The sequence below is a fragment of the Trichosurus vulpecula genome, chromosome 8 (genome assembly GCF_011100635.1).
Source record: "Trichosurus vulpecula isolate mTriVul1 chromosome 8, mTriVul1.pri, whole genome shotgun sequence".
NCBI classification, from domain to species: Eukaryota; Metazoa; Chordata; class Mammalia; order Diprotodontia; family Phalangeridae; genus Trichosurus; species Trichosurus vulpecula.
In genome coordinates, this window is record NC_050580.1 from 110,162,693 (window position 1) to 110,189,097 (window position 26,405).

Below are 26,405 nucleotides of genomic sequence, written 5' to 3' on the forward strand. Positions count from 1 at the left end.
ATGTGGGCAGGTTTTCCCAGTGGCACCTGCACAGTTGCTGTTATGGGGGGTCTGAGTTGATGTGGGATTTCTTTGAAGGTTTTGACCTGGAAACAGAAGGAGGGAAACTGGGAATTTGTACAGATCTGGGATCAGGGAAAGTGAGGGTGTGTTTGGGGTTAATGAAGCCATGACAGAATCCCCTTGAGGTTGTGCCACAGTGTCTCAGGGGATTGAAACCCTTATTTTGTAAACTTCTGACTTAGTGGTCTTGAAAATTCTTCTATGCCTAACTTATAACCATAATATTTAGTTTCACAATTCATATAGAAATAAGACAAAGGAATTCTTTAAAATCATGTTTTTATGAGAAATACTTCCACACTGGGTTACATAAATGATTATTTTCTATTAATGATATTCCTGATTATTTTCATGTTTCTGTTTCTTTAGGCCAGTAAATCTCCCTACAGAGGATGGGACTTTTATAAAAGAATTCGCAGCATTGTTCTCCCAAGGGCTCAAAGATCCTTCCTATGGACCCATATTACCACTTTCTGCTGTTGCTGGGCTCGTTGGTATAGAAGCAGAAAAATTCAAGGTAATTGCTAATACACTCCTTTCTCAATAATCCAATCCATACTATTCTATTAAAGGTACCTATGCCCTGAAACTGGGAAGTTGGGTTCTAAGGAAACAGTCATATATGGGTCATTATTTAAACACAGGAAATAACTGTTCTCATGTCACTCTAATTCTTTAAATGCAATTCAATCCAATTCAGCATGTATTTCTGAAGTCCCTCTTGTAGTGTGTGTAGAGCACTGGGGGAGGAATAGGGAGGAATAGGGAGGAAATAAGCTATGACCTCATGGAGAAGAGATATCTAAACAATTTATGCTTTTTCTTAGATCATTCTGTAAAATGGGAATAATGATAGCCATCTAACTTATAGGCTCAAAGCACATAGTGGATACCAAAGTTGTTTTAAAACTATAAATCACAATATAAATGTCAGTCAATATTTGTTATTTACTAGTATGAGGTATAGGAACAGATCTTGAACTTTCTTTAGTTGCTGATGCTTCATTCAGAGTACAGTTCATTAGGCATGAAGCTTTATCAAAGAAACTTCATTTACACATATTACTAATATAATATTGGGTTCATTTTTAATAACTAGTTGAACATATTTTAAACATTTATCTTTTGGGAATGGAGGCCTTACTGCTATATAAATACGACTTTAAAGTATATGTCTCTTAGGTTTTCAAAAATAACCATCTTTTTTTTCTGGGTTTTTAGCCCATGCTTCTTAATTGTGTATATGGTGCATTCTAACATCTCACATCCACTTTTCTCATTCTTGAGAAGACTTCTGTGATCCTGATTTATGCCACTTGGTATGCAATTTTTGTCCTCCTTCTGACACCTCATGTTTTTGCCTACAATTCGTAACATATCTCTCTCACCTCTTCTTAAAGCTATCCCTCACAACAATAAACAACAAAAGATGAATAAAAAAAATGGTTTCAGAAATCTAACCAACATATCAGAAAAGTGTGACATACACAGTATTCTAAGCCCACTCTTCCCTACTCCTTCAAAGGAGATGTTTTTTCATGTCTTTTCTTTGGGGCCAAGCTTGTTCTTTGTAATTTTGCAATATTCAATTTTAATTATTTTGTTGTTGTCTTACTTTTCATCTACATTCTTGTAGTACATTACATATGTTACTTTCTTTGTTTTGCTTACTTCACTTTGCATCAGTTCACTTAAGTCTTTCCAAGCTTCTCCGTATTCATCATGCTTATTTTTTACAGCATGGTAATATTACATTGCACAATGTACCACAATTTGTTTAGTCATCCCTCAATTAATGGACATCTATCTACTTTGCTTTCAGTTTTTTATTACCACAAAAATGCTGCTATAAATATTTTGGGGTATATGGAACTTTTCTTTTTGTCACTGATTCCCTGGAGATATTTGATGAGCAGTGGAATCTCATGGGTCAAAAAGTATGAACATTTTAACTACTTCTTTGCATAATTCCAAATTGCTTTCCAGAATTACTATACTAATTTAAAGTTCCACCAACAATGCATTAGTGGACCAATTCTTCCACAGATTTGTATTTGTCTTATAATTGCTGAGAGAGAATTCTTTCATATGACTGTTGATAATTTGCAATTTTTATTTTTAGAACTGTTTATTTATATGCTTTGACCATTTATCTTTTGACTATCTTGTCATTTATCTTTTTGTATGTGTGTGTATATACAAATTTATTTTTAACATTTAAAAAATTTTTGAGTTCTAAATTCTCTCCCTCTTCCTCAACCCTTCCTTCAAATATTGAGAAGGCAAGAAATATAATATCAAATATATGTGAAATCATGCAAAACATACCAGCCATGTTGCAAAAAAAATGAAAAAAATTTTACTTCAATTGTCAGTCAGAGTCCATCATTTCTCTCTCTCTCTGGAAGTGGATGGCATTTTCATCAAGAATCATTTGGAATTGTCTTGGATCATGTATTGGCCAGAGAGGCTAGTCTATCACAGTTGATAACTGTATAATATTGCTTGGGAGCCATCTCCAATTGTCCTGCTCTATATCTTGCCACTGGACCCAGATGTCTCAGGAGGAGAAAGTGAGGCTGATGACTTTGCATAGCTTTCCCTCATTTAAATCCAATCCACTTGCAAGTCATGGCATCATCTTTCTGATGTCATGGTCCTCTTTGAGAACAAAGGACAAACAAAAACAACAACAATAATATTGCTATTACTGTATACAATGACTTCATGGTCCTGTTCACTTCAATCTCTATGAATAGGTCTGCCAAGGTTTTTCTAAAACCATTTTCTTCATCATTTCTTATAGTACAATAGTATTCCATCATAATCATAGACTACAACTTGGTTAGCCATTCCCCAGTTGATAGGCATTCCATCAATTTCCAATTCTTTGCTACCATAAAAAGAGCTGCTATAAATACCCTTGTATGTGTGTGTGTGTGTGTGTGCGCGCGTGCGTGCGTGTGTGTGTGTGTGTGTTTGTCCTTTTTCCTCTTTTGTTGATTTCCTTGGGATACAGATCTAGTAGTGGTACTGTTGGTATGCACAAAGGGTATACACAGATTTATACCCCTTTTTGCATAGTTGTAAATTGTTTTCCAGAGTGTCTGGACCAGTTCAGAAGTCCACCAGTAGTGCATCAGTGTTGCTATTATTCCATGTCCCCGCTAGCATTTATCATTTTCCTTTTCTGTCATGTTAGCCAATATGATAGTAGTGAGATGGCACCTCAGAGTTTTTAATGTGTATTTCTCTAACTGGTAGTGAGGGGCAGCTAGGTGGTACAGTAGATAAGAGTACTGGGCCTAGAGTCAGGAAGATCTGAGTTCAAATCTGTCCTCAGACACTTGCTAGCTGTGTGACCCTGGGCAAGTCCCTTAACCCTTATTTGCCTCAGTTTCTCATCTATAAAATGGGGACATACTGGAGAAAGAAATGGCAAAGCACTCCAGTATCTTTGCCTAGAAAATCCCTTGGACAAAAGTCCATGAGGTCATGTAGAATCAGATATGACCGAGTGACTGAACAACAACAGCAATAATCAGTATTGACTTAGAGCATTTTCTCACTTGACTACAGATAGCTTTGATTTCTTCTGAAAATTGCCTGATCATGGCTTTTAACCATTTATCAATTAGTCAAGGGCTCTTATTTTTATAAATTTGACTCAGTTCACCATATATTTGAGAAATGAGGATTTTATTAGAGAAACTTGCTGTAAATTCTCCTTCCCCAATTTCCTGCTTTCCTTCTAATCTTGATTATCCTGGCTTTGTTTCTGTAAAACTTTTTGAAAAATTTAATGTAATAGGATTATCCATTTTACCATCCATGATCCTCCCTATCTCTTGTTCTTCCTTTATCCGTAGATCTGACAAGTAAAAATTTCCACACTCCTCTAACTTGCTTAGGATATCACCCGTTATGTCTAAATCATTTTGACGTTATCTTGGTATATGGTGTGATTTGTTGGTCTATGCTTAGTTTCTGCCAAATTGCTTTTCAATTTTCCCAGCAATTTTTGCTGAATAGTCAGTTCTTTCTCCAAAGCTTGGATCTTTGGGTTTATCAAACTCTAGATTACTATGGTCATTTACTACTTTATGTTATGTACCTAACCTATTGCACCTATACACCATTCTATTTCTTAGCCAGTATCAGATTGTTTTGATGATTACCATTTTGTAATGTAGTTTGAAATCTAGTGCCTTCCTTCACATTTTTCCCCACTGATTCCTTTGATATTCTTGATCTTTTGTTCTTTTTTTCTAGCTCCTTAAAATAATTCTTGGATAGTTTGATTGATATGGCACTAAGAAAATTAATTCTGGTAGAACTGTCATTTTTATTATATTGGCTCAGCCTACCCATAAACACTTACTATTTCTCTAGTTGTTTAGATCTGTCTTAATTTGTGTGAAAAGTGTTTTGCATTTGCTTTCATATAGTCCCTGGGTTTGTCTTGGTAGCTAGACTCCCAACTATTGTATATTGACTGTAGTTATTTTAAATGGAATTTCTTCTTCTAACTCTTTCAACTTGGTTTTGTTGCTAATATTTAGAAAGGCTGATGATTTATGTAGGTTTATTTTCTATCCTGCAAATTTGCTAAAATTAATTTTTTCAACAAGTCTTTTAGTTGATTCTTTAAGTATACCTTCATATAGTCTGCAAATAATGATAGTTTTGTTTCCTCATTGCCTATTTCTATTCCTTCAATTTATTGTCTTGTTATAGCTAGCATTTCTACTACAATATTGAACAGTAATAAATATCTTTGCTTCACTCCTGATCTTATTGAAGAATCTGATAGATACTACTTATCATTTTAAGAGAAGCTCCATTTATTCCTATGGTTTCTAGTGTTTCTAATAGGAATGAGTATTGTATTTTGTTAAAAGCTTTTTCTTCATTTATTGAGATAATCATATGATTGTTGTTGGTTTTGTTATTGATATGGTCAGTTATGCTTCTAATTTTCTTAACATTGAACAAGCCCTGATTCTAGGTATAAATCCCACAAGGTCATAGTCTATGATCCTTGTGATACATTGCTGTAATCTCCTTACTAGTACCTTATTTAAAATTTTGCAACAATATTCATTAGGGAATTCTATTTTTGCTCTTCCTGGTTTAGGTATCAAAACCATGTTTGTGTCATAGAAGGAATTTGATAAGACTCTTTATTTTACTATTTTTCCAAACAGCATATATAGTTATTGGAACTGATTGTGCATTTAAATGTTTGGGAAAATTCACTTGTAAATCTATCTGGTCCTGGGGGTTTTTTCTTGGAGAAGTTCATTGATGGCTTGATCAATTTCTTTTTCTAAGGTAGGGTTTTTTAAGTATTCTGTTTCCTCTTCTGTTAATCTGGGCAATTTATACTTTTCTAAATATTCATTCATTTCACTTAGGTTTTCAGATTTATTGGCATAGAATTGGGCATTACATCTCCTAATAATTGTTTTGATTTCATTTTCATTCACCTTTTTCATTTTTTATACTGGTCTTTTGGTTTGCTTCTTTTAAAAAATAAAATTAACTAATGGTTTATCCATTTTATTGTTTTTTTCATAAATACTTTTCAATTTTTAAAATATCTTTTTTGATTTCCTGGATTTCTATTTTGGTATTTGCTGGGGATTTTAAATGTGTTCCTTTCCTAATGACTTGATCTGCTCCTTCTGTTTTTGATTGACATAAGCATTTAGAGATAAAAAAAAATTTCCCCTTACAAAACAGAAGTTTTGGTTGCATCCCACAAATTTTGGTATGTTGTCTCACTGTTGTCATCCTTAGTGAAATTATTGTTTCTGTGGTTTATTCCCAGACCCACTTATTCCTTGGATGAGATTATTTAGTTTCCAACTGATTTTTAATCAAATTCCTCCAAGGCCATTTAGTGAGTGTAAATTTATTGCATCATTGTCTTAAAAGGATGCATTTAATATTTCTGCTTTTCTGCATTTTTATGAGGTTTTTATTCCTCAACACATTGTCAAGTTTTTTGAAGGTGTTATGTACAGCTGAGAAAAAGGTATACTCCTTTCTATTCCCAGTCAATTTTCTCCAGAGGTCCATCATATCTAACTTTTATAAAATTCTATTTATCTCCTTAACATCTTTATTTTTTAATAATTTTTGTTAATTTACCTATTTCTGAGACAGGAAAGTTATAGTCCCCCATTAGTATAATTTTATTAATTTTATTTTATAACTCATTTAACTTTTCTTTTAAGAATCTGGATGCTATTTTATACCTATGTGTTCAGTATTGATATTACTTTATTGTCTATGATACTTTTTAGCAAAATGTAGTTTGCCTGCTTATTTCTTTGAATTAAATCTATTTTTGCTTTTGCTTTATCTGATATCATGGTTGCTATATCTGCCTTTTTTTTACCTCACCTGAAGCAAATAGATTCTCCTCCAGCCCCTTATTTTAACTCTATTTGTGGCTTTCTGTTTCATATGTGTTTCTTGCAAACAACATATTGTTGGATATTGGTTTCTAATCCATTCTGCTATCCACTTCTATTTTATTGGAGTTCATCTCATTCACATTCACAGTTAGGATTGCTAACTATTACTATTAACTAACTAACTATTACTAACTCCATACTATTTTCTTCTATTTATCCATCTTACTCTCTTTTTACCCTATCCCTTCTCAAAAGTCTATTTTGCTTCTGCCCATTATTGCCCTCCCTTTTATCATCCCCTCTTTATCTTATTCCCTTCCCCTCCTTCTTCCCTGTTAAGTAAGATAAGATTTCTATATCCAATTGAATGTGTGTGTGTGTGTGTGTGTGTGTGTGTGTGTATTCTTCCTTCTTTAAACCAATTCTGATGAGAGTGAGGTTCAGTTATTACCTGACACCCCACTTCCATTTTCTGTAAGATAATTTCCCCAATTTTCCTTTTCTTCCCCCTTTCTTCCAGTGCATCCCTCTTTCTCTTCCTTCCATTTTTTAGATCATCCCAACATAATTTGCTCACAGTTATGCCCTGTCTATGTAGAAGCTTTCAGCAGTCTTAATAATGATAAAGTTCTTGAGAGTTATATTTCTCATTTGCCCATATTGGAATGTAAACAATTTAACCTTATTAAGTCCCTTACTATTTCTCTTTCACATTTACCTGTTTATGCTTTGCTTGAGTCTTGTGTTTGAATGTCAAATTTTCTATTCAGTTGGTCTTTTCATCAGGAATGCTTGAAAATCCTCTGTTTCATTAAATAACCATTTTCCCTCTGAAGGATTATACTGAGTTTTGCTTGGCAGGTTATTCTCGGCTTTAATCTTAGTTCCTTTGCCTTATGGAATATAATATTCTAAAGTCAATGATCCTTTAACATGGAATTAACTAAATCTTGTGTGATTCTGATTGTGGCGCCATGATATTGGAATTGTTTTTTTCTGGCTACCAGAAGTATTTTCTCCTTGACTGGGAGCTCTGGAATTTTGCTATAATATTCCTGGGAGTCCTCATTTTGGGAACTCTTTCAGGAGATAATCAATGGATTCTTTCTATTTCTGTTTTACCCTCTGGATCCAAGACATTGGGGCAGTTTTCTTAAAGTATGGGGTGAAGGCTCTTTTTCTGTTCATGGCTTTCTGCTAGTCCACTAATTCTTAAATTATCTCTTCTTGATCTATTTTCCACATGAGCTCTTTTTCTGATGAGGTGTTTTACATTTTCTTCTATTTTTTCATTCTTTTGACTTTGTTTTATTGTATCTTGATGTCTTTTGGAGTTATTAGCCTCTACTTACCCAATTTTAATTAAAAAAATTTTGGTGAGGCAATTGGGGTTAAGTGACTTACCCAGGGTCACACAACTAATGTGTGTTAAGTGTGTGAGGCTGGATTTGAACTCAGGTCATCTCGACTCCAGAGCCAGTGCTCTATCTACTGCGCCACCTAGCTGCCCCCCAATTTTAATTTTTTAAGTATTATTTTCTTCAGTGAGCTTGTGTACCTCTTTTCCATTTGGTCCATTCTACTTTTTAAGGAGTTCTTTTTCTTCAGTGAACTTTTGTACCACTTTTATCATATGCCAGTTCTGTTTTTTAAAGTGTTTATTTTCTTTAGTATTTTTTGTGCCTCTTTTACCAAACTGTTGATATTCTTTTCATAATTTTCTTGCATCACTCTAATTTCTTTTCTCAATTTTTCCTTGACCACTCATCTTTTTATTTAGCTCCACTGGGAATTCTTGTTGGGCCGGTGTCCAATTTGCATTTTATTTTCTTTGAGGCTTTTTTTTTGTAGGTGTTTTCACGTTGTCTTCTGAGTTTGTGACTTGATCTTCCCTGTTACCATAATAGCTTTTTTTGGTCAGGTATTCTGTTGTTTGCCCATTTTCCCAGCAGATTTCTTGACTTTGAACTTTGTGTCAAAGTTGGGCTCTGCTCACCTAGGGTGGAGGGTCATTTTTCACAGCCACTTCTGGGGTTCTCTAAGTTTTTAGTGCTTCCAAGGTGGTATGATCTGGAAAATCACTATTCTCCTGGTCTGTGATCTGCTCTTTACCCAAGAAGTAATCCTGCTCCTCTGCAGCTGCAAGCACTAGTGCTCCTCTCTGCCCTGGAACTGCCTGTGGGCATTGGGATTGCCAAACAGCACCTGGTCCTGCACCTACCATTAGCACAGGGTCCTCTGTAATCTCTTTCTGACCAGTTGTTACTGTTTCTGGACAGAACATACTTTTAGCTGCTGCTGATGCTATCACAGCTTTCTCCAAAGCTCCGGTTTGGTGTTTCCGCTGCCCGTGCTCTGGCCTAGCCCCACCCCAGTGTCACAGACCTCTCCTTCCAACCTCCTAAGTTGTCTCAGGCCAGAAAAAAATGTCTTACTCTAACCTTTTGTTAGCTATGCTGCTCCAGAGTTTTACATGATGCATTATTTTAAAGTTGTTTGGAGGAGAATATTAGGAGAATTTTGCTGAGTTGCTGCCTCTCTTCCAGCATTTTGACAAGTCACCACACATTCCCTTTTTTATTCCATTTTCCATCTCTCCATTAATTCACTCTCCAACTTTGTGATTTAGTACTACAAATTACACTGTTTAATCTGTAACTGTTATGGACTTTAGTCCACTGGGCTTTAGTTCTCCTCTTCTTTCATTTCTCTTAATTTTTAAATTACACTTATGTCTTTTTACCTATTAAAAAAAATCCCTTGATCACTCTTTAATTCTATAGGTCTGTCTTTTATCTTCTTACTTTCTTAAAAAAATAACCTGTAGGCATTGAGTAATTTATTTCATTACATATTCTTTTCTTGATGATTGCATTATTTAACTTTATTGTCATATTTTCCACACCCCAGTGATTCTCAACCTCTATTATAATTGTAAAAATTCCATTTTCCATCCTGTAGGGGCCAAGCCCATTCCACTTAACCCTACCCTCTCCAATGTCCCTTCCAGATCTATTTACCCCTTCTGCCATGCTCTCTGGAATGCTTGCTCCATTAACAAACTTGCTTTCATTTAAATCTTTTCTTTTCTCACTCTATCCTCTATCTTCCTCTATCTTCTGGAACTCACTTAAACCTAACTCCTTCCTGGTGACACAGAACCCCTAGCCATCCTCTTCTGTACCAGTTTTACTTTCATGAATATCTCCCAAGTCCCTGGTTACGGTAGGAATATTGGAATGTTCTTTGTTCCTCAGTGGCTACTTCCAAATTCTCCCTCTTCCATCATTATTTAGTAACCTCTCCTCCTCTGAGGTCAATTCAAACCACATTTCAATCAAGAATCTAGCAGCTATTATCTACCAATTAGTAGGACACTCTTCTCTACTTAATGAGTTCAGTGCTTGGCTCATGTTCTTTCCTTGCCAACTCCTGCCATCGTACTAGAGGCTTTCAACATATATATTAATACTTCCTCAAATACTCTAAATTCCTAGTTCCTCAATTTCTTATTTCTCATTACGTACTCTTCCACTTCATCCCAGCTACACATAGAGATGGTTATACTCTTGATCTTTTACCCACAAGCATTCTACTTCCAAGTTCATGAGCACTGAAATTTCTTTATTGGATTGTAATCTTTTATTGTTCCGCTATTCCCTCAGGCTTATGATTCCCAACTGTTCCTAGTCCTCATTCTGACCCCAATCTCTTTACCTCTCAGTTCTTCCCCAGGCTATCACCCCTGCACTTTTCTACACTCTCCTCCTTTCCCCATCCTCATGCCCTAGTGAACCAGTTCTTCATTATTCTGTACTCGAGTCCCTTGTTCCTTTACTTTATCTCCAACAATTTCTTGCCAAGCCCCAACCTTGGATTACTCTCAACATCTATTGACTTCATTCCTATTTATGTACCACTCAATAAAGCTGAAGAAAACATCAAACCATGCTGACTAGATTCACAAGAAATTTACGTTACATAATCTCTACAGTACCTTCACTGCATCAAGGTAATCATTTTACACTTCCCTAATTGACTCATTTTACCACTCACCAAAGCAGCTTTTCCAAAATTTTTATTCCTCCGCAAACTTCCAATAGTCCCCCTACCCATTTTTGAGGGGGAAAAGCAGGGCATTTGGGGTTAAGTGACTTGCCCAAGGTCACACAGCTAGTGTGTCAAGTGTCTGAGGTCACATTTGAACTCAGATCCTCCTAACTCCAGGGCCGGTGCTCTACTCACTGCATCACCTACCTGCCCCCCTACCCATTTTTAAAGCTGAGAACCTTGCCTTCTATTTTACTGAAAAAAATGAGGTCGTTTGTCAAGAGCTCCCTCTTCACTCTTCATCTCATATTTCTCAGATGTCTTTTCCCACTATCTCCTCCTTCATCCCTATTTCTCATGAAGAGGGGTTGCCCAAGGCAAATTGCTCTACATGTATCATTGACCCCATTCCATCCTGTCTTCTACAGTAGATTGCCCACTATCATTCTATTATCTGCCTCCCTTTCATGACTACACTTCTTGAGAAAGTTGTCTGTAATTGGTTCCTCCACTTTCTCTCCTCCCATTATCTTAAATTCTTTGAAATATGACTCCTGATCTCATCATTCAACTGAAACTACACTCTCCAAAGGAACTCTTAATTGCCAAATCTACTAGCCTTTTCTAAATCCTCACCCTTCTTGTCTTCTCTACAGTCTTTGACATTGTCAAGCACCCCTTTCTTCTTGATATTCTCTTATCTCCTGGCATTTGTGACACTGCTCTATCCAGGTTCTCCTCCTACCTACCTGACTGCTCCTTCTTTATCCTAGGCCCTTTCCTCTTCTTCCTCCATGCAGTCTTGCTTTGTGATCTCATTAGCTCCAAAAGATTCAGTTATTATCTCCATATAAATTATTCTATTACATAATTAACCCAGCCCTAACCTTTCTCCTGACCTCCTGTCTTATATCACCAACTGCAGATTGGACATATAGAACAGGATAGTCCATAGATATCTGAGACCCAATTTGTCCAAAATCTTTCCCCCAGATTCTCCCCTCTTTCTAACTTTCATATTACTATCAAATTTACTACCATCCTCCCAGTCACTCAAGCTTACAATAAAGATGTTATCTTAGACTCCACCTCACTCCCCAACCCTGGATATCTAACCCATTAGTAAGTTTTGATGATTTTTCTTTTGCAGCATCTCTTGTATACATCCAAAATGAGATGATATTTGTTAAAAGCTTATCACAGTGCCTAGCACATAATAGATTCTTAGTAAAAGCTTGTTTCCTTCCTCCCTTCCTTCACCTTTCCTCTCTCTCCCCTCTCCTATGACACTGACACCATTCTGGTGTAAGTCCTCATCATACCTGGAGTATGTCAATAGGCTTCTGATTGATCTTTCTGAATCAAGACTCTGTATTCCAATTCATTTTTCCACTTAGTTGACAAAGTTATGTTCCTAAAGAGCTTATTTGGCTATGTCACCCACCTCCCTACCTCCTGCTCAATAAATTCCAGTGGCTTCTTATTATCTACTGTATCAAATGTAAAAATCCTTTGTTTACCTTCATACGTAGGTCCTTCTATCTTTCTAGGCTTATACTTTACTCCCACACAGTTGACAGTTTGGTGACATGGGGCCTATTTGCTACTCCTTACACATGATAATCTACATGCCAACTTGGTACTTTTTTTATTGTATGATCCTCATGCCTAGAATGCTCTCCTTTGCTTTTACTTCTTGGTTTCGCTGGCTTTTTTCAAGTGCCTGCTAAAGTCCCACCTCCTGCAAGAAGCCTTTCATGTCCTCTTTAATGCTAGAGTTTTCCTTCTAAGATTACTTCCATATGCCCTCTATAGATCATGTATCTACATAGTTGTTTGCATGTTGTATTTCCCATTTGACTGTGAGCTTTTTGAAAGCAGGAATTATTATTGCTTTTCTTAGTATTCCCAGTACAGGGCCTGGCACATCATAAGCACTAAAGTGCTTTTTGACTTGACATGTGTTTCTGTTGTTTAGGGGGTGTTTACAAGTCAAAAATTCTGTTTATTTTTCTCCTTTTTTGGCAGAGATTCTTCAAATGCCTCTCTTTTACTAGATGTCTTTTTCATTGACTATTAGGATTATATTTTCAGGTACATCATTTGGAGTTGCATCTTGAGCTCCTCTGCTTTTCAGAATATACACTTTTACATTCTCTTCTTTGGTTTCTAGTAGTTATATAAAAATATTGTATTATTTGAATTTCCTTTCTTTTATATTTGAAGTTCTTTCTCCCGGCCACTTGCAGATTTTGTTGTCTTTCATTGGAATTATTAAATTTAACCATTGTGTGTTTTGAAGTTTGAAGCCTAGGATTGGTTTCTAGAGGAGATCTATGGATTCCTTTGATTGGCACTTTCTTTACAATATTCAGAAATCCTGGCCAGTTTCCTTGTATTATTTACTGTAGTAAGATATCTAGGTTTTTCATTCTGTCATGTTCTTGGAGATCTATGATCTTTACATTTTATCTGTCCTTTCTTTAAGGTTAATGTCTTTGCCTTGTGTGGAGATTATTTTAATGTTACTGCTTTTTGCATCTCTTCTACCAGATTTTCTTCCACTTAATGGAGGATTCCAAATCTGATATTCTCTCTTACTTTTTTGGAGATATTCACCACTGTGGATTCATTTTTTCCTAATCTGCTGGTTATTTCTTCTTTTAGAGATAAAAATTAAGATTTTTTTATTCCTAATTTCTCCTCATATAAATTTCATCTCTCTTTTGAATCAGTCTGGACTGTTTTTACTCCAGTTCTTTTAGGATTTCACAGGATTCTATGTCTTATTAGGCATTGGTTCATTTTCCTTTGTCATATAATATTTAAGTGAGCTCCATACTCAGCTTTTAGTACTCTCCTTTCATTCTAGTATCAGTAAACTCTCTGTTGATTTAGATGCTTATGTTTTAGGTTTTTTAGTTGAATTTTATTCTTGAAATCTTTTGTTTCTGTTCTTTTTCTATATATTCCCCAAGCCTCACTTTCTGACAACTTCCTCCTTTTATGTTGTGTATACCCCCACACCTGGATTCAAAGCTGCACCAACCTTCTTCTATAATGGGGAATTTATGTTTCACTGGCTTTGATCCTTGCTTTAAGACTCCTGTTGGAGGATAGGATTTCCCCTAGTTGCATTTGATTCCCCTTTTCTTTTGGTCTGGTCCAGTCACTCATCCTGGACCTCTGTTCCAGTTTCTCCCTTGGCTCTCATCCTTCCCTTCTAAGGCTTGGCTGTATCAATATCTGCTATCTCTATAGCCTTGGTTGATGTGGAGGGATGTTTCTAACCTAGGGGCTGCCCCAAGCAGAAGGCATCACTCTTTCCTCTACCTTCTCCTTCACATGACCGGGCAGACTTAGTGTCTTCCTTCGATGAGTGAATTTAAAAGTATTACGTATTGCCAAGTACTGTGTATCTTCTGGGATGGAAGTCAAGGAAATGATAGGATTTGCCAGTCAGTTTCTACAGCAAGACTGGATCCCAGTGTGGGTCCCAGGCCCAAGCCTGTGGGCTAGTTTGTATTTCCAGGAACGTGGAAAGCTAGTAGGGGAGAGGTGCTGAGTGAATGTTTTAAGGATTAGTGTTCTATGATAACAGTTCATAAGGCTTTTGACCTTGTCACATTTTTTGTCCTGTGGTTACAGCTGTAATTATTCTACATTTGGTACATAATTCATCCTGTTAGTCGCATAACCCCCTTAGTGAAATTCTTAATAATGATGGAGCATCATATGAAAGCTCAAGTAAATTCTTCAGTTTTGCATCTAAAATAGAGTTGCACAATTAGTTTTGTAGAATGTTAGAGTCAGAGAGGACTTTACAGTTTTGAACCTAATTTTATAGATTCAGAAGCTGAGACTTAGAAAAGGGAAATTATTTATTCAAGATATAGGTAGTAACAAAGGCAGAACTGGAATTCATATCTCCTAATTCAGAGGCTAATAATGTGCTTTCCATTATATTATATTATATTACCTATAATCTTTCAGTAACAGAGAAGAGGAGAATGGCTCTCTCCTATGCCTGAATGCTGCAGTACTACAAGCAATGTATGGGTATTATCATTGTCCCCATGCCATAAAGATAAGAGTTCAGATACCTGAGTTTCTTCTCTACCCCCAAGGGCATAATTACAGTCAGTATACATGTCCCTTTGACAATTTTTCATGAAATAAAAATAATGCAGGAAATAATCATTGATGAATTTACAGAAGCCAAAGGCCACTAGTATCAACTGACTAATTCTGATTGAATTTAGCATTCCCAGAACTTCAGTAGGGAATCTAGAAGGATTCTTTCTCCACAACAACACAAAGGACATGCAGTTATGCAGTATGCAACCAGAGAGACAAGATAAAACTGAAAGTTTAACAATGGTGACCTCAGGCTAAGAATTTTCTTAGATTTGAAGGTATATATTTGAACTGTAAAGAGTCAGCAACAAGGGGTTCTGAGTATATGTGTAAGTAGATACTTGTATTTTGTAGCAAGAGGAAATCTAAGGCAGGAGAGGCAGAGATGGTTAAATGAGGTACTGGTGACATTGGCAAAAGGGTAGATCGAGTGGGGGGGGGAAGTGTGTGTGTGTGGGGGGGATTTTTGAAGTGTATTTGAAACAAGAACCATAACTAGGGTGGGGTAATTGAAATTTCAGGGTACTGAAATTCTGAGGGGTATGGACATGCTTCCTCCCTCACCCCAAACAGCATATGCCAAGGGCCAAAGTTGCAGCCCTTAGAGGTAGGAAATACACTCTCTTTTGCCTGGCCTCAGCCTTGGTGATAGTATTCTTACTACAGGGTGTATTTCCTACCCCTAGGGGCTTTATCTCTGGTCCCTGGTATATGCTGCCCCCATCCTCTCCAGAAGCAGCAGTCTGGTACATGCTTATTTTCTCAGGCAGTTGCTTCCAAGGCTGAGTTCTCTCCTCCATTTCTTAACTTCTTCCTCCTTTCCTAGGTGCAAAAATTCTAGGAACAGTTATGTTTATAAGTCTATAACATATTTAGCAGTCTTTCCAAAAAGGATTTTTAATGTTTTATTGAAGCCTAAAGGTCATTTTCGTCCCTTGCTTCATCCTACTGCACACTGTTGGACTGCAACAAATGACCTCTATGTTTGCTGTGAAGAGGGTCATATTCTATTGATTAATGGAGAAAGTCTGCTTGTCACTATTCTGTCACCAACATCAGGTAATAAATGCCTTTGCTAAACTTTTTCAGACATACACATTTGAAAACCAGTTCTTAATGTACCCAAAGCTTAGCACGTTGTTTGACATATATTAGGTGTTTAATAAATGCTTGTTGACTTGATTTGTAGACTTTAAAGATGTTCCATGTACACTTGTGTCACATTCTTCCACGAAAACAATAATAACAACGTCAACAATAATACACTTTCTCATGTTAAATCTTGTCTTTAAAGCTTTCTCTCAGACTCTGTATAGGCACCTATCTCCTGTTGATGAAAATTGCCTACTGCTGATAGGGAAGGGGGAGGACACAGAAGCACCCCCTTAATCCATGAATGTGCCCTGCCCCCTGCTATATTGTTTAAGAGGAACAAGGGAAAAGAAGAAATGAGAACTCAAGAGCTGAGTTCTTTCTCCATGACTGGTTCTTTTCTCTCCACTTTTTTTTTCACCAGGAGTGACAGAGTTTTTACCCCTTGGCCCTTTACAAAAGACATTCTTAGTCTCTCTCCTGTTTACTCCACAAAAGAGTAGATGGAGAAAAGGCACTAAACAAATCCATACCAAATGGTAAATATACTATCTCTACCAGTCTTCATCAGATTTTCTTGCCACCTGAGGTCCAACCACCTATAATTTCATCAAGTGCATGAAGGGACACAATTAATGAGTAGTCCTTTGTGTTACACAAATATTCTTTGATAATTCTACATGTCTATGATGATTCCTAGAATACCATTCTCTGAAGAATATTATAAGTGGTCCAAAAGATAATGGAGAAAACCATAGTGGATATAAATACGCTGAAAGAAATTACCAATGATGATTTGTATGCAATAAGTAGTGTAAAAAGAAGTTGAACTGGTCACAATGGGAGCTAGAGGTAACAGATGGTTAGCCGAAGTCCTGCACAGATGGATGTCCAAAGGGAGGCCTTCAGCATACTGAATGGAGAATTTATGGGAGGACAAAGACAAGAATCACTATTTGGACCTACAGATGAATTGTAATATGAACCTTTTGAAAGAGAGAGAAACTCCTGTTCATCAATAAACATTTATTTGGCATACTGTGTTGGTAAGCAAAATGGGCTCTTAGCACTCAGTTCAACCAAGTGCCCTTGAAGAGTTTGGCTTTTGTTTCCTTTGAGAAATTCAGTGTATTTCACTGAGTCTTACTAGGTGCTAAGCCCCAGGCCCAAACCCCTATTAGGTGCTAAACGTATGTGGGTGTGAAGCTCCCAGGGTATTAAGGGGAGGTGCTAACTCAAGAGCCAATCATAGGAGCCTAAGTTCTGGTCATTTAGATGACATTTGATGACATCTGAAATGGTGTAAGAAGAGAAGACAGAGCCATTTGCGCGGGGCCCTCACTCTCGGTGGCGCGTGCTGATGTAGAGACTCCGGGCATCTATAGCTAAGAGCTCTCCAGCTTGTAAACCCAGATGTTGGGACTTTGTTAAACTCTGGTAACTACGTATTGGGATTTGAATCAGACAAGGTCTGTCTGTCGACGTTTGTACTTTGTTTGTATTTTGCTCTGAAGTTCAGGGCGCTGGCTTTTTCCCCTGAACTAAGTGAATTGTATTTGTATGCTGAATTAAAGTAAGCTTGTCAACCCCTTAATGTTGCTTTCCTTACTGAAGCAGATCAAAAGAACCTGGGCTTTGGTAGCATGCTTGTTCTGGGGCTTGTGTTGGTCTTTCACCCCCACGGCAGCTGCTAGCCAGATTGTTGAAACACATACACCAAAAGCAAGGCATAGGAGATGGAAGGTCTTTCATGGACCTTGCTTTCCATTGTGGGTGAATATCCACATAAATAAGTACAAACAAGATAACTTGAGGAAAGAGAGAGCACAGCAACTAGGGGTGGGAATGGAGAGTAGAGAAATCTGCATTATGGACACTTGGAGTTTATATTTTGTCTTACAGACAATAGGTACCATCGAAGACTGTTGAGTAAAGACATGATATGGTCACATTTATGTCATAGGAAGACTATTTGGTAGTTTTGTAAAGGATGGATTGGAGAGAGGAAAGACTGGAATCAGAAACATTAACTAGGAGGCCATATCAATAGTTCAGGCAAGGTGATAAGGGCCTGAACTTGGATAGTGGCAGGATGAATGGCAAGATTGTGCAGGTAGACTTGAAAAGATTTGTTAACTCACTTGATATCATGGTGGGGGAGAAAAAGAGTCAAGAGCGACTCTGAGGTTGTAAACCTAGGTAAATGGAAGGATCGTGTTGATCTCAAGATAAACAAAGACATTTGGAGGAAGTCTGATTTATGGGAGAAGATAATAAATTCTGTTTTAGACATTTTGAATTCAAGGTGCCTATGGAACATCCAGATAGAGATGTCCAAAAGCCAGCTGGTGATCCTAGGATGGAGTTGGAAGTAATTTTAGCCAAGTAGATCCAGTGTCTTGCAGAGGGGTTGAAGCTCCATGGGCAAGTCTTTTAATTTCTTGGTAACTCAGGCAACTCTCTAAGAATAAATTACAGAGTAGTGACTAATCTGCATCAAGTTTCTGTTTTTCCAGGAGTTCTATATATTAATGGACTACAAGTTTGATGCCCAACTCACCCCCACTGCCCCACCTAACAAAAAAATATGCACTATTTTACTTCCAAGACTTACCAGACTATTGTAGAGTGATTTACCTCGACAATATTTTAATTTCCTTAAAAGCCATAGGAGGTGTGGAATAGTGAATAAAGAGCTGGCCTCAGAGCCAGGAAGGCATGGGTTCAAGTCCTGCCTCTGACACATACTAGTACTGTGACCTTGAACAAAGTCACCTAACCTCCCAGGGCCCCAGACAACTCTTTAAGGCTTTAAAAGGTAGAAGGAAGGCAACTATCTCTAATGGAAGAGAGAGATTCTTTTTTCCCTATATTAATGAAATCACAGATCTAGTAACAATCTCTGAACTAGTACAATTGTTCATACTCAACTTAAAAGGAGTTCCTCAACTACTTTTGTTAGCATCTCATTCAGTTTAACAGTTACTGGCCAGACTGGAAAAGTACTGGTTTGAAAAGATGAAAAAAAAGAACTCTTAGGAATTCTTATAGGAAATAAAAATAGACCCAAAGAACATGGAATCAATCTTTCAGTGAGATACTTCTGCTAGTTGTCAAGGATCCCCAGTTATGTGAAATATAATTGCCAGTTCTTCTAAGGATTTTCCACAATAGAAATTCAGCAGAATTATTAATCCAAGTATTGTTTTGTTGGTCCTTGGAGGCTAAAGCTGCTTTTAGTAAACCCAAATGATAGTGTCAGCTTCAGTCAGTACACTCGGACCCTCACTAGCCCACTGCAGTGGAGGCTGATGCTATCCTCTCAAGCTGAGGGATCATCTGATGGGCTGTGGCTCTGAATCAATATCAATCTCAATCTCTCTCTCTCTCTCTCTCTCTCTCTCTCTCTCTCTCTCACACACACACACACACACACACAAACACACAAACACATACACACATGCTATCCTCTCAAGCTTAGGGGTCATCTGATTGTCTGTGGCTCTGAATCGATCTCTCTCTCTCTCTCTCTCTCTCTCTCTCTCACACACACACACACACACATACACACACACATACACATACGTGTTTCAAAGAATTGAATCAAACCATGTGGAAGAGGGAACTCCTTGTGATCTAAACTCCAAGGTTTAGAGGCATTATTTATAAAGGACGGCTAAAATGATGCATAGACACCAACCCATCTCTGTGCAAATGGATCACAAAAACTTAGAACCTGTACAAGCTGTCAAGAAGCTTACACAGCTCACCTTGGACTCTATTCAGTCATTTTGACTTCCTAATTTGCAGTGTTCCATGAAATGAGAAGCAATAGGTTGATGATCCAAAAAGCCAGAATAATAGATTTTCCTTCAGCCAATATGATGACTCCTGTCCTCAATCAACTTCCCAACCATCCAACAATACCTGTACTTCCTAGACTTGAACAGTAAAGAGCAAATTTGAAAACCATCCCAAAGAAGCTAACCATCTTTCAAACTGATATGATCTCCTCCCCGAAGATGGAATATGTTTCCAGTGGGTGCCGGAATAAACACTCATTCCCTCAGAATGATGTTGTTGAAAGGTGACCCATATAAGTCACGACAGTCCAGCTATGGCTTATTTGATGTCCTTCAAAAAGTCACTCAGGACTTGGTGGCCCTAGGTCAGGGACATTAGTCACAATATAAGAATAATTTAAGTGTAAACCTCTGCTGATAGCCTTGCAGGAAAACTTGTGTGGATGCTGATGCTTCTTCCAATGCCTTGTTGCCTTGGGCGACAATAACTGTATACTTTTTATCACTGACTCAGCACCACCTCAAGGCCAGAATCCCATCTTTGTAGTCACTGATATATTGACCAAATTTAGACAACTGCAACCATTTAGAGAAGTACCTTGGTACAAGACAGAGTACTGACTGCAGGTATAAGGTCCAATCCTGCCTCTGATACAAATGACCTATGTGACCTTGGGCAAGTCACCTAACCTTCCTGGGCCTCAGTTTCCCCACTGTAGAAATGAGGAACTATACTGACTGGGCAGCCTCTGAAATTCTCTTCTAGCTCTAGATCTAGATATGAACCTTCTCATTGGCCTGCTGCTGAAGATGACTCAGGTCATTTTTGACAGTGGTCTACAGCTCATTTTACATTTCATATAAATGTTCATATCTTTAATATATGTCACTTACAGTTCCAATCAATCAATATGCATGTCTGATTCCCCTACTAAGTGTCAGCACTGAGTAATATGCTAGAGAAACAAAGAAAGGCAGGGGACAGTTCGTGCTCTCAAGAAGTTCACAGTCTAATGGGGAGATAACATGAAAATAAGTACATTCAGACAAGATACAGAGAGGATAAATTGGAGATGATCAGCAAACAGAGAGAAAGCACTAGCATTAGGGAGGGTTGGAAAATGCTTCTTGTAACAAGGGGATTTTAGTAGGAATTTGAAGGAAGCCAAGGGTGCTAAGAGGCAAAGAAAAAGAGAGAAAATTCCTGATGTGGAGGACAACTAGTGAAAATGCACAGTCAAAAGATTAGTGTGGGCTAAGTAAATACACCAAACCTATCCCAGAGTGCCACCTAAGATGTTGAATCCGCCTACTGGATTTATTATCTATAGCTGATTTTGCAACAGCTGCCTCCAATTCTATGAAGATTCTAGATTTCACCCCAATTCTTCCCAGTACCTACTCTTCACAATATAATTCCAGTGGTAGAGGATTACCTGACACAGTTTGAGCTTTACCAGGTCAACCTACGACCCACCTTCCAGATGTTCAGGTCTGTACATAAGTGAGGGGACGGATCACTATCACTTTACCAGGAAATCTATGGAGGTCAGAGATAATCTCTGATCAATCACTAGAAAGCATTATATAACATTTTTTTCCGCGAACTAAACCATTTTCCCTATTGGAAACCAGTCCATCTGACACTGAGCCTACTAGCTGAAGCAGCTAACTTTCCAATGCATTCATCCCCTTTTCTATAGTTGGTATACTGCAACCTGAACTACATCTGGCATACCTATGTCCTTCTCCGGGGATTTTGATGAGATGAAAGAAATTGACATGAAGATGGTTCTAGACTTTTGGAGGCATCAAGTCCCACATCAATGTTTTAGGGACTGATAGGACTATGAATTAAGGAAAAAACTTTGGGACCTGCTCATAACTGCTTGCTCCAGAATTGGATGGAATATTTCATTGCAGTTATTCTGGGGTGTATGAGGTATACAGGGAGGACTAGCACCTCTGGTGTGAGGGCTTGCCAAATTCATTTCATGGCTGTTCACCCACCTTTAATATCTACCTGTCACCCAACTCTCACCTGTGGCTCCAAGAAGCTACAGCATGCCCAGTGGCCTCACTCTGGTAAACCATCTCGGCAGAAGGACTAAACCATAGTGAGGGTAAAGGACAGGCCTCAAACCCATTGGTGAGTTAGGGCGATGTTTACCACAGGCACGTGAAGACTCCTCCCAGCAGAACAGGCAGATGAGAACAATTTGTTCTAATGACCAAGAAGGCAGCTGAAGCAGATGTTGTGGAGTGCTTAGAACTTTGTCAAACATTAACGATCCCAAGGTCATCCACTGCATCCCAGGACATTGCCAGTCGTCCTGACTTTTGTCTCGCATTGGACTCTGAAAGAGAGTGAAACTAACAACTTTTTGCAACTGTGCCTCCCTTAAATCCAATTCACAGGCCAGTCAGGACACCACTCATGTTGTCAGTGCAACTCTGTCAAGTCAAAACTCTTGGATGCAGGGAAGTTCCCTCATAGTAGTGATGGAACGCATAGCACAGCTGTATCATGGTCAACAAGGAGGGGGAAAAGGATGGATGCATGACTATCCCTATCCTTAATACAAATTGCCTGCACTGGTGAGCCTCCTATGCCTGATCTTTGTACCCAGTTTAGTTGACGTTTCAAAAAATCTACATCTTATTATTTTTGATCGATTTGTCCCTGAGTGCTTTCCTCTTGCTTCTGTTTGTTCTCCCAGAGCAGCCCACCAGAGCTTATTTTGACTATTAGTCTCTTATCTCCTATACCAACTACCTCCCACTAGGCACTTGTACTTGCTTCTTACCTCACGGCTAACTCTGCCATTGACTTAGGGCAGGCCCTGTGCTCCTCACAATTGCTTTGGCTGGGGGCAGGCATGGAGGGTGGCACTAGTGACCCTTGGTAGATCAGTTTACCCAGCTTGCTTAAGGAAAACAGGTCATCCCCAGGTGTATATGCTTCAGTAGGCGAGGTCCCAGAGAGTACACTTAGTCATATTTCATGTGGGGGCCGTGTGACTTAGAATCTACAGTCTTTGGAATTTTAGTTTCATGAAATCCTCTGTTTCTTCAACTTTTTATATAGTATTATTGCAGCAAACCAACTTGCTCTATGCACTCTAAGGGCTGCAATATGTTAACATTAATCCATACTGAACATAGTAAACCCTTCTGTGTACTTCAGATTCAAATGTTCTCCTTTTGCTAAAGTGTTGTATTTCCCTGAGAAGACAATTGGATTCTATGCAATAAGCATTTATTAAGTACTTCTTTTGTGCGAGAAAAGGGGAGGCTTGGCCTAGAGGTTAGAGCTGGTTTTCTGGTAAGGAAGATCTACATTCAGGTTCTGCCTCTGACACATACTGGTTGTCTGACCTTGGGAAAACGATTTCTCCTCTCAGTGTTTCAGACAACTTTAAGACTATGAGTGGGTACTGATTATCAATAGGAGAGAAAAACAGTTCTTTTTTAAGTATAAAGTACTATGCTATGTACTTTACTATACTATGCTATATCTGATATACTATATTTATTATATATATTTATATACTATATGTTATAAACTATGCTATATATTTATATGCTATACTATGTTTATATACTGTACTATGCTATATATAGTATATATACTATGTACTATAACTAAGATTTTTAAATTTTTTCCCCATAAACTATATGCAGAGGTTTTGCCTCCATCCGGGATGGCTTCTGAAGAGAACTTAAGAAAAGGAGGTATGCATTTTAAAAAATAAAGCAAATTAATGCTATAGCGCAGGTCTACACTTAGAATGACTTTGGATGTGAAGTGTCTGGTGATCCCCCTTTAAGAGAAGTGTCTTTTCTGCAATATGGAACCATCTTTGGGTGGCTCAAAGGAAAGGTCCTGCTCCAATAACACATTTTTCAGAAATTTTTATTCCCCTTAGCTCTGCGGCTTCTTGATAACCTATGGAAATGCTGCCAATGAGGAAAGTTAGACACTGGGCTGTTACCGAAGAAAGCTGCATAACTTTTTCTGAAAACATAACTCAGGGCTCAGATTTTTTGGGAAAGGAAGCAAGTCTTCCATGATGTATTTTGCCTAATTCCTCCTGATGAGTTTCCCTTTAGGACTCGGGTATTTAGTCTATACTATGTAAATTTAAGACCACAACCCACAATCATAATTTTATGTCGCTTTGAAGATAACTAAATCAATGGAGGTGCTGTTTATTTGAGTGAAGATATTCTTCGTGGTTAAAGCATCTATCTCAACCAAAGCATGTCACAATCATAGAATCACAGAATTTGAGAGTTGCAAGGGACCTCATCAGCCATTTAACCCAATGCATTAGACCAGAAACATCAGTCATGAAGCCCATAGCACTCCCCAGTATGACTTGAACCAGATTAAAATGTGATTGGGAAATAGCTAACAAAATAAATAAAAACACAATAAAACATAGATAATGCTAACACATGGTTTTCTAAGTCAGTATGCAATCTGTAGGCATCAGTTAGTTGCCCCCTTTCTATCTGAGCTTGACACTGCATTATACCACCTCTTACAATGGTTGTGTGACCATGGGTAAATAATTTAACCTCTTTTAAGTTTTTTCATCTGTAAAATGAGAATAGTGATAATACTTGAGAGTACTTACCTCACAGTATTGCTGTGAAGATCAAATAATGTATGTAAAGAGCTCTGCAAAGCTTAAAGGACTATATAAGTATTGGTAGTAATTATCAATATTTCTGTCATCAGCATCCCTTCCTGATAGGCAGAATGAAATAGCAGACTGAGCCAACCACAGAGTCAGAACTACTTGGAGTTGAGTCTATTCTCAGACATGTACTGGCTGTGTTACACTCAGAAAGTCACTACCTTTCAGTGCCCCAGGCAACTCTAAAATATCACAGGTGAAGAATTTGCATTGGTAGAAGGAGTTTCCTCACTGGAATCTCCCCATACCGTTGATATCCCAGGTTCCCCCAGATAAGCCATCTTGTACAGTCGTAGGCTAGGTTGTGGTGTTTAGGATCCTGAAGCCCTCCTTGGCAAGCATAATGAATTTCCTGAGGAAAAAGCAGAAAAATACCTTTGTGGCTGGCCCATGATACTATTTCTTCCTTGGCCCATTTCCTCCAAAGCCATCAGAATCCCAATGTTGTTTGGGGGTGTCTGTTGTTCGTCCCCAAAAGACATCCTGTTACGCATTACCTACTTACTTGCCCCAATCCTCTCAACCATTTTAACCCTTGGTCAGTGTAATAGAATTGGAATTTGTTCATTTGTTTTTCTGTAGCTCTGAAAATGTGTTCTTCAGTTGCTTCATATGCACAGTCCGGCTCTTCTGTCTCTAAGTGCTTGGAACAGAGAACAGTCCTCTTAGCCCGTGTCTTTGAATCATCTTTATAGTGACTGTTGACACTCTAACTGAATGACTGACAGAGCTAGTGACTGAAAAGTGTACATGTTGAATGGCTTACATTTATTCGTGCCTCAAAGGCCTCTTGAGTTTCTTTCTTCCACCTTAAAGAAGCTATGGTTCTGTCATTTTCGTTACATTAAAAAATTAGGCAGAAAAGTTGATCTTCGTTGGTGGCCAGTTTTCATTGGTGGCCAAAAGAGAATAATAACAACTCACTTCACGTGGCAAAGCGCTTCCCTCACAACAATCAGATGAGGAAACTGAAGTCTGAAAGGTTAAATGATTTTCCAAATATCATACTGCTAGTTAAGGGCTGAAGAACAAATTTTAACATAGGAGTATCTGGAAAATAGGGCTATTTATGCATATTTAGAAAGTGCTTTAGAAATTAAAAGACCTACCATCTGTTTCATAAGCTTCGTAACCCTGGATGAAAGTTTCTAGAGAAAATGAAAAATGATATAGTATTACTATAAAGTTGATTGGTTCTACTTTAACATTTCTATGACATATTACTTTGTGTTGTTTTCCCAAAAATGAAGAAAGCCGTTCTAAAACTAAGAGAGTCAACACCATGGCAATTCATAAAGGAGGACTGTTTGTTTCTGGAAATGTAAGCTTTTTCTTCTCTAATGTACTTCTGTCATTTGTCTTTTAGAGTGAAAGTTAATTTTTTAAAATCCAATCTCTTGGGGGCTAAGGTGAGAAAGGGGAAGGGAAATACAGAAAAGAAATCCCAGATGATCACATTTTAAATGTAGCCCTAGAGAAATTTTCTTATGGATTTCTGCCAAAGCCACATAAATTGCACACCTGTCATCCTTTAATGTTCTCAGGGTGTTAGACATGGAACTACCACCTTAGTAATTCTGACGTAGATTTAGAGCTGGAAGGGAACCTTAGAGGTCATCTAGTTCATTTTATAGGTTAGGAAATAGGACTAGAGGGGTTATGACTTACCCAAAGTCACCTGGGTAGGCAGTAAATGATAGAAACAAAAGGTAAACTCAGTTGTCTCTTGATCTTGGTCTATTTCTGCATTTATTCCCAACTGCTGTGATAAGCCATTCCAATTTATAGCTGTAGAAGTTGCTGCAAAAATGAAAAAGAACCAGACCAGAGTTAGTGCCATAATCTTAATCTATGACTGATCAGATCCCTGGTTAGAATAGAGTAGCAAGGTCATGTATTTTGGATCAACTTGGGCCAAAGCTTTTCTCTATTCCTTAGCCACAGACTATACCTATAACCCAGCAAGAGTTCACCTTTTGGCACATGCACATGCACGCATGCACACACGCATGCATGCATGCACATGTGCGCACACACACACACAAATATGAAGGAATAAATCAAAACAAAAATAGGTGTCTCCTCTTTTTGGTTTTTTAAAAAACAAAACCACAACTTTTTGAGTTCCT

The 26,405-nt window shown here is 37.9% G+C and overlaps 1 protein-coding gene across 1 annotated transcript in view; it reads left to right on the forward strand.

Moving 5' to 3' along the window:
• LOC118829601 (cilia- and flagella-associated protein 43-like) overlaps positions 1–26,405 on the forward strand; it is a gene marked incomplete at its 5' end in the record, with an annotated part of 163,249 nt that overhangs the window by 15,766 nt on the left and 121,078 nt on the right. The window contains 4 exons of the mRNA XM_036736554.1: positions 433–580; positions 15,590–15,734; positions 23,255–23,305; positions 25,527–25,597. Coding sequence (XP_036592449.1) covers positions 433–580; positions 15,590–15,734; positions 23,255–23,305; positions 25,527–25,597 — 415 coding nt within the window. The remainder of the gene's footprint in view (positions 1–432; positions 581–15,589; positions 15,735–23,254; positions 23,306–25,526; positions 25,598–26,405) is intronic.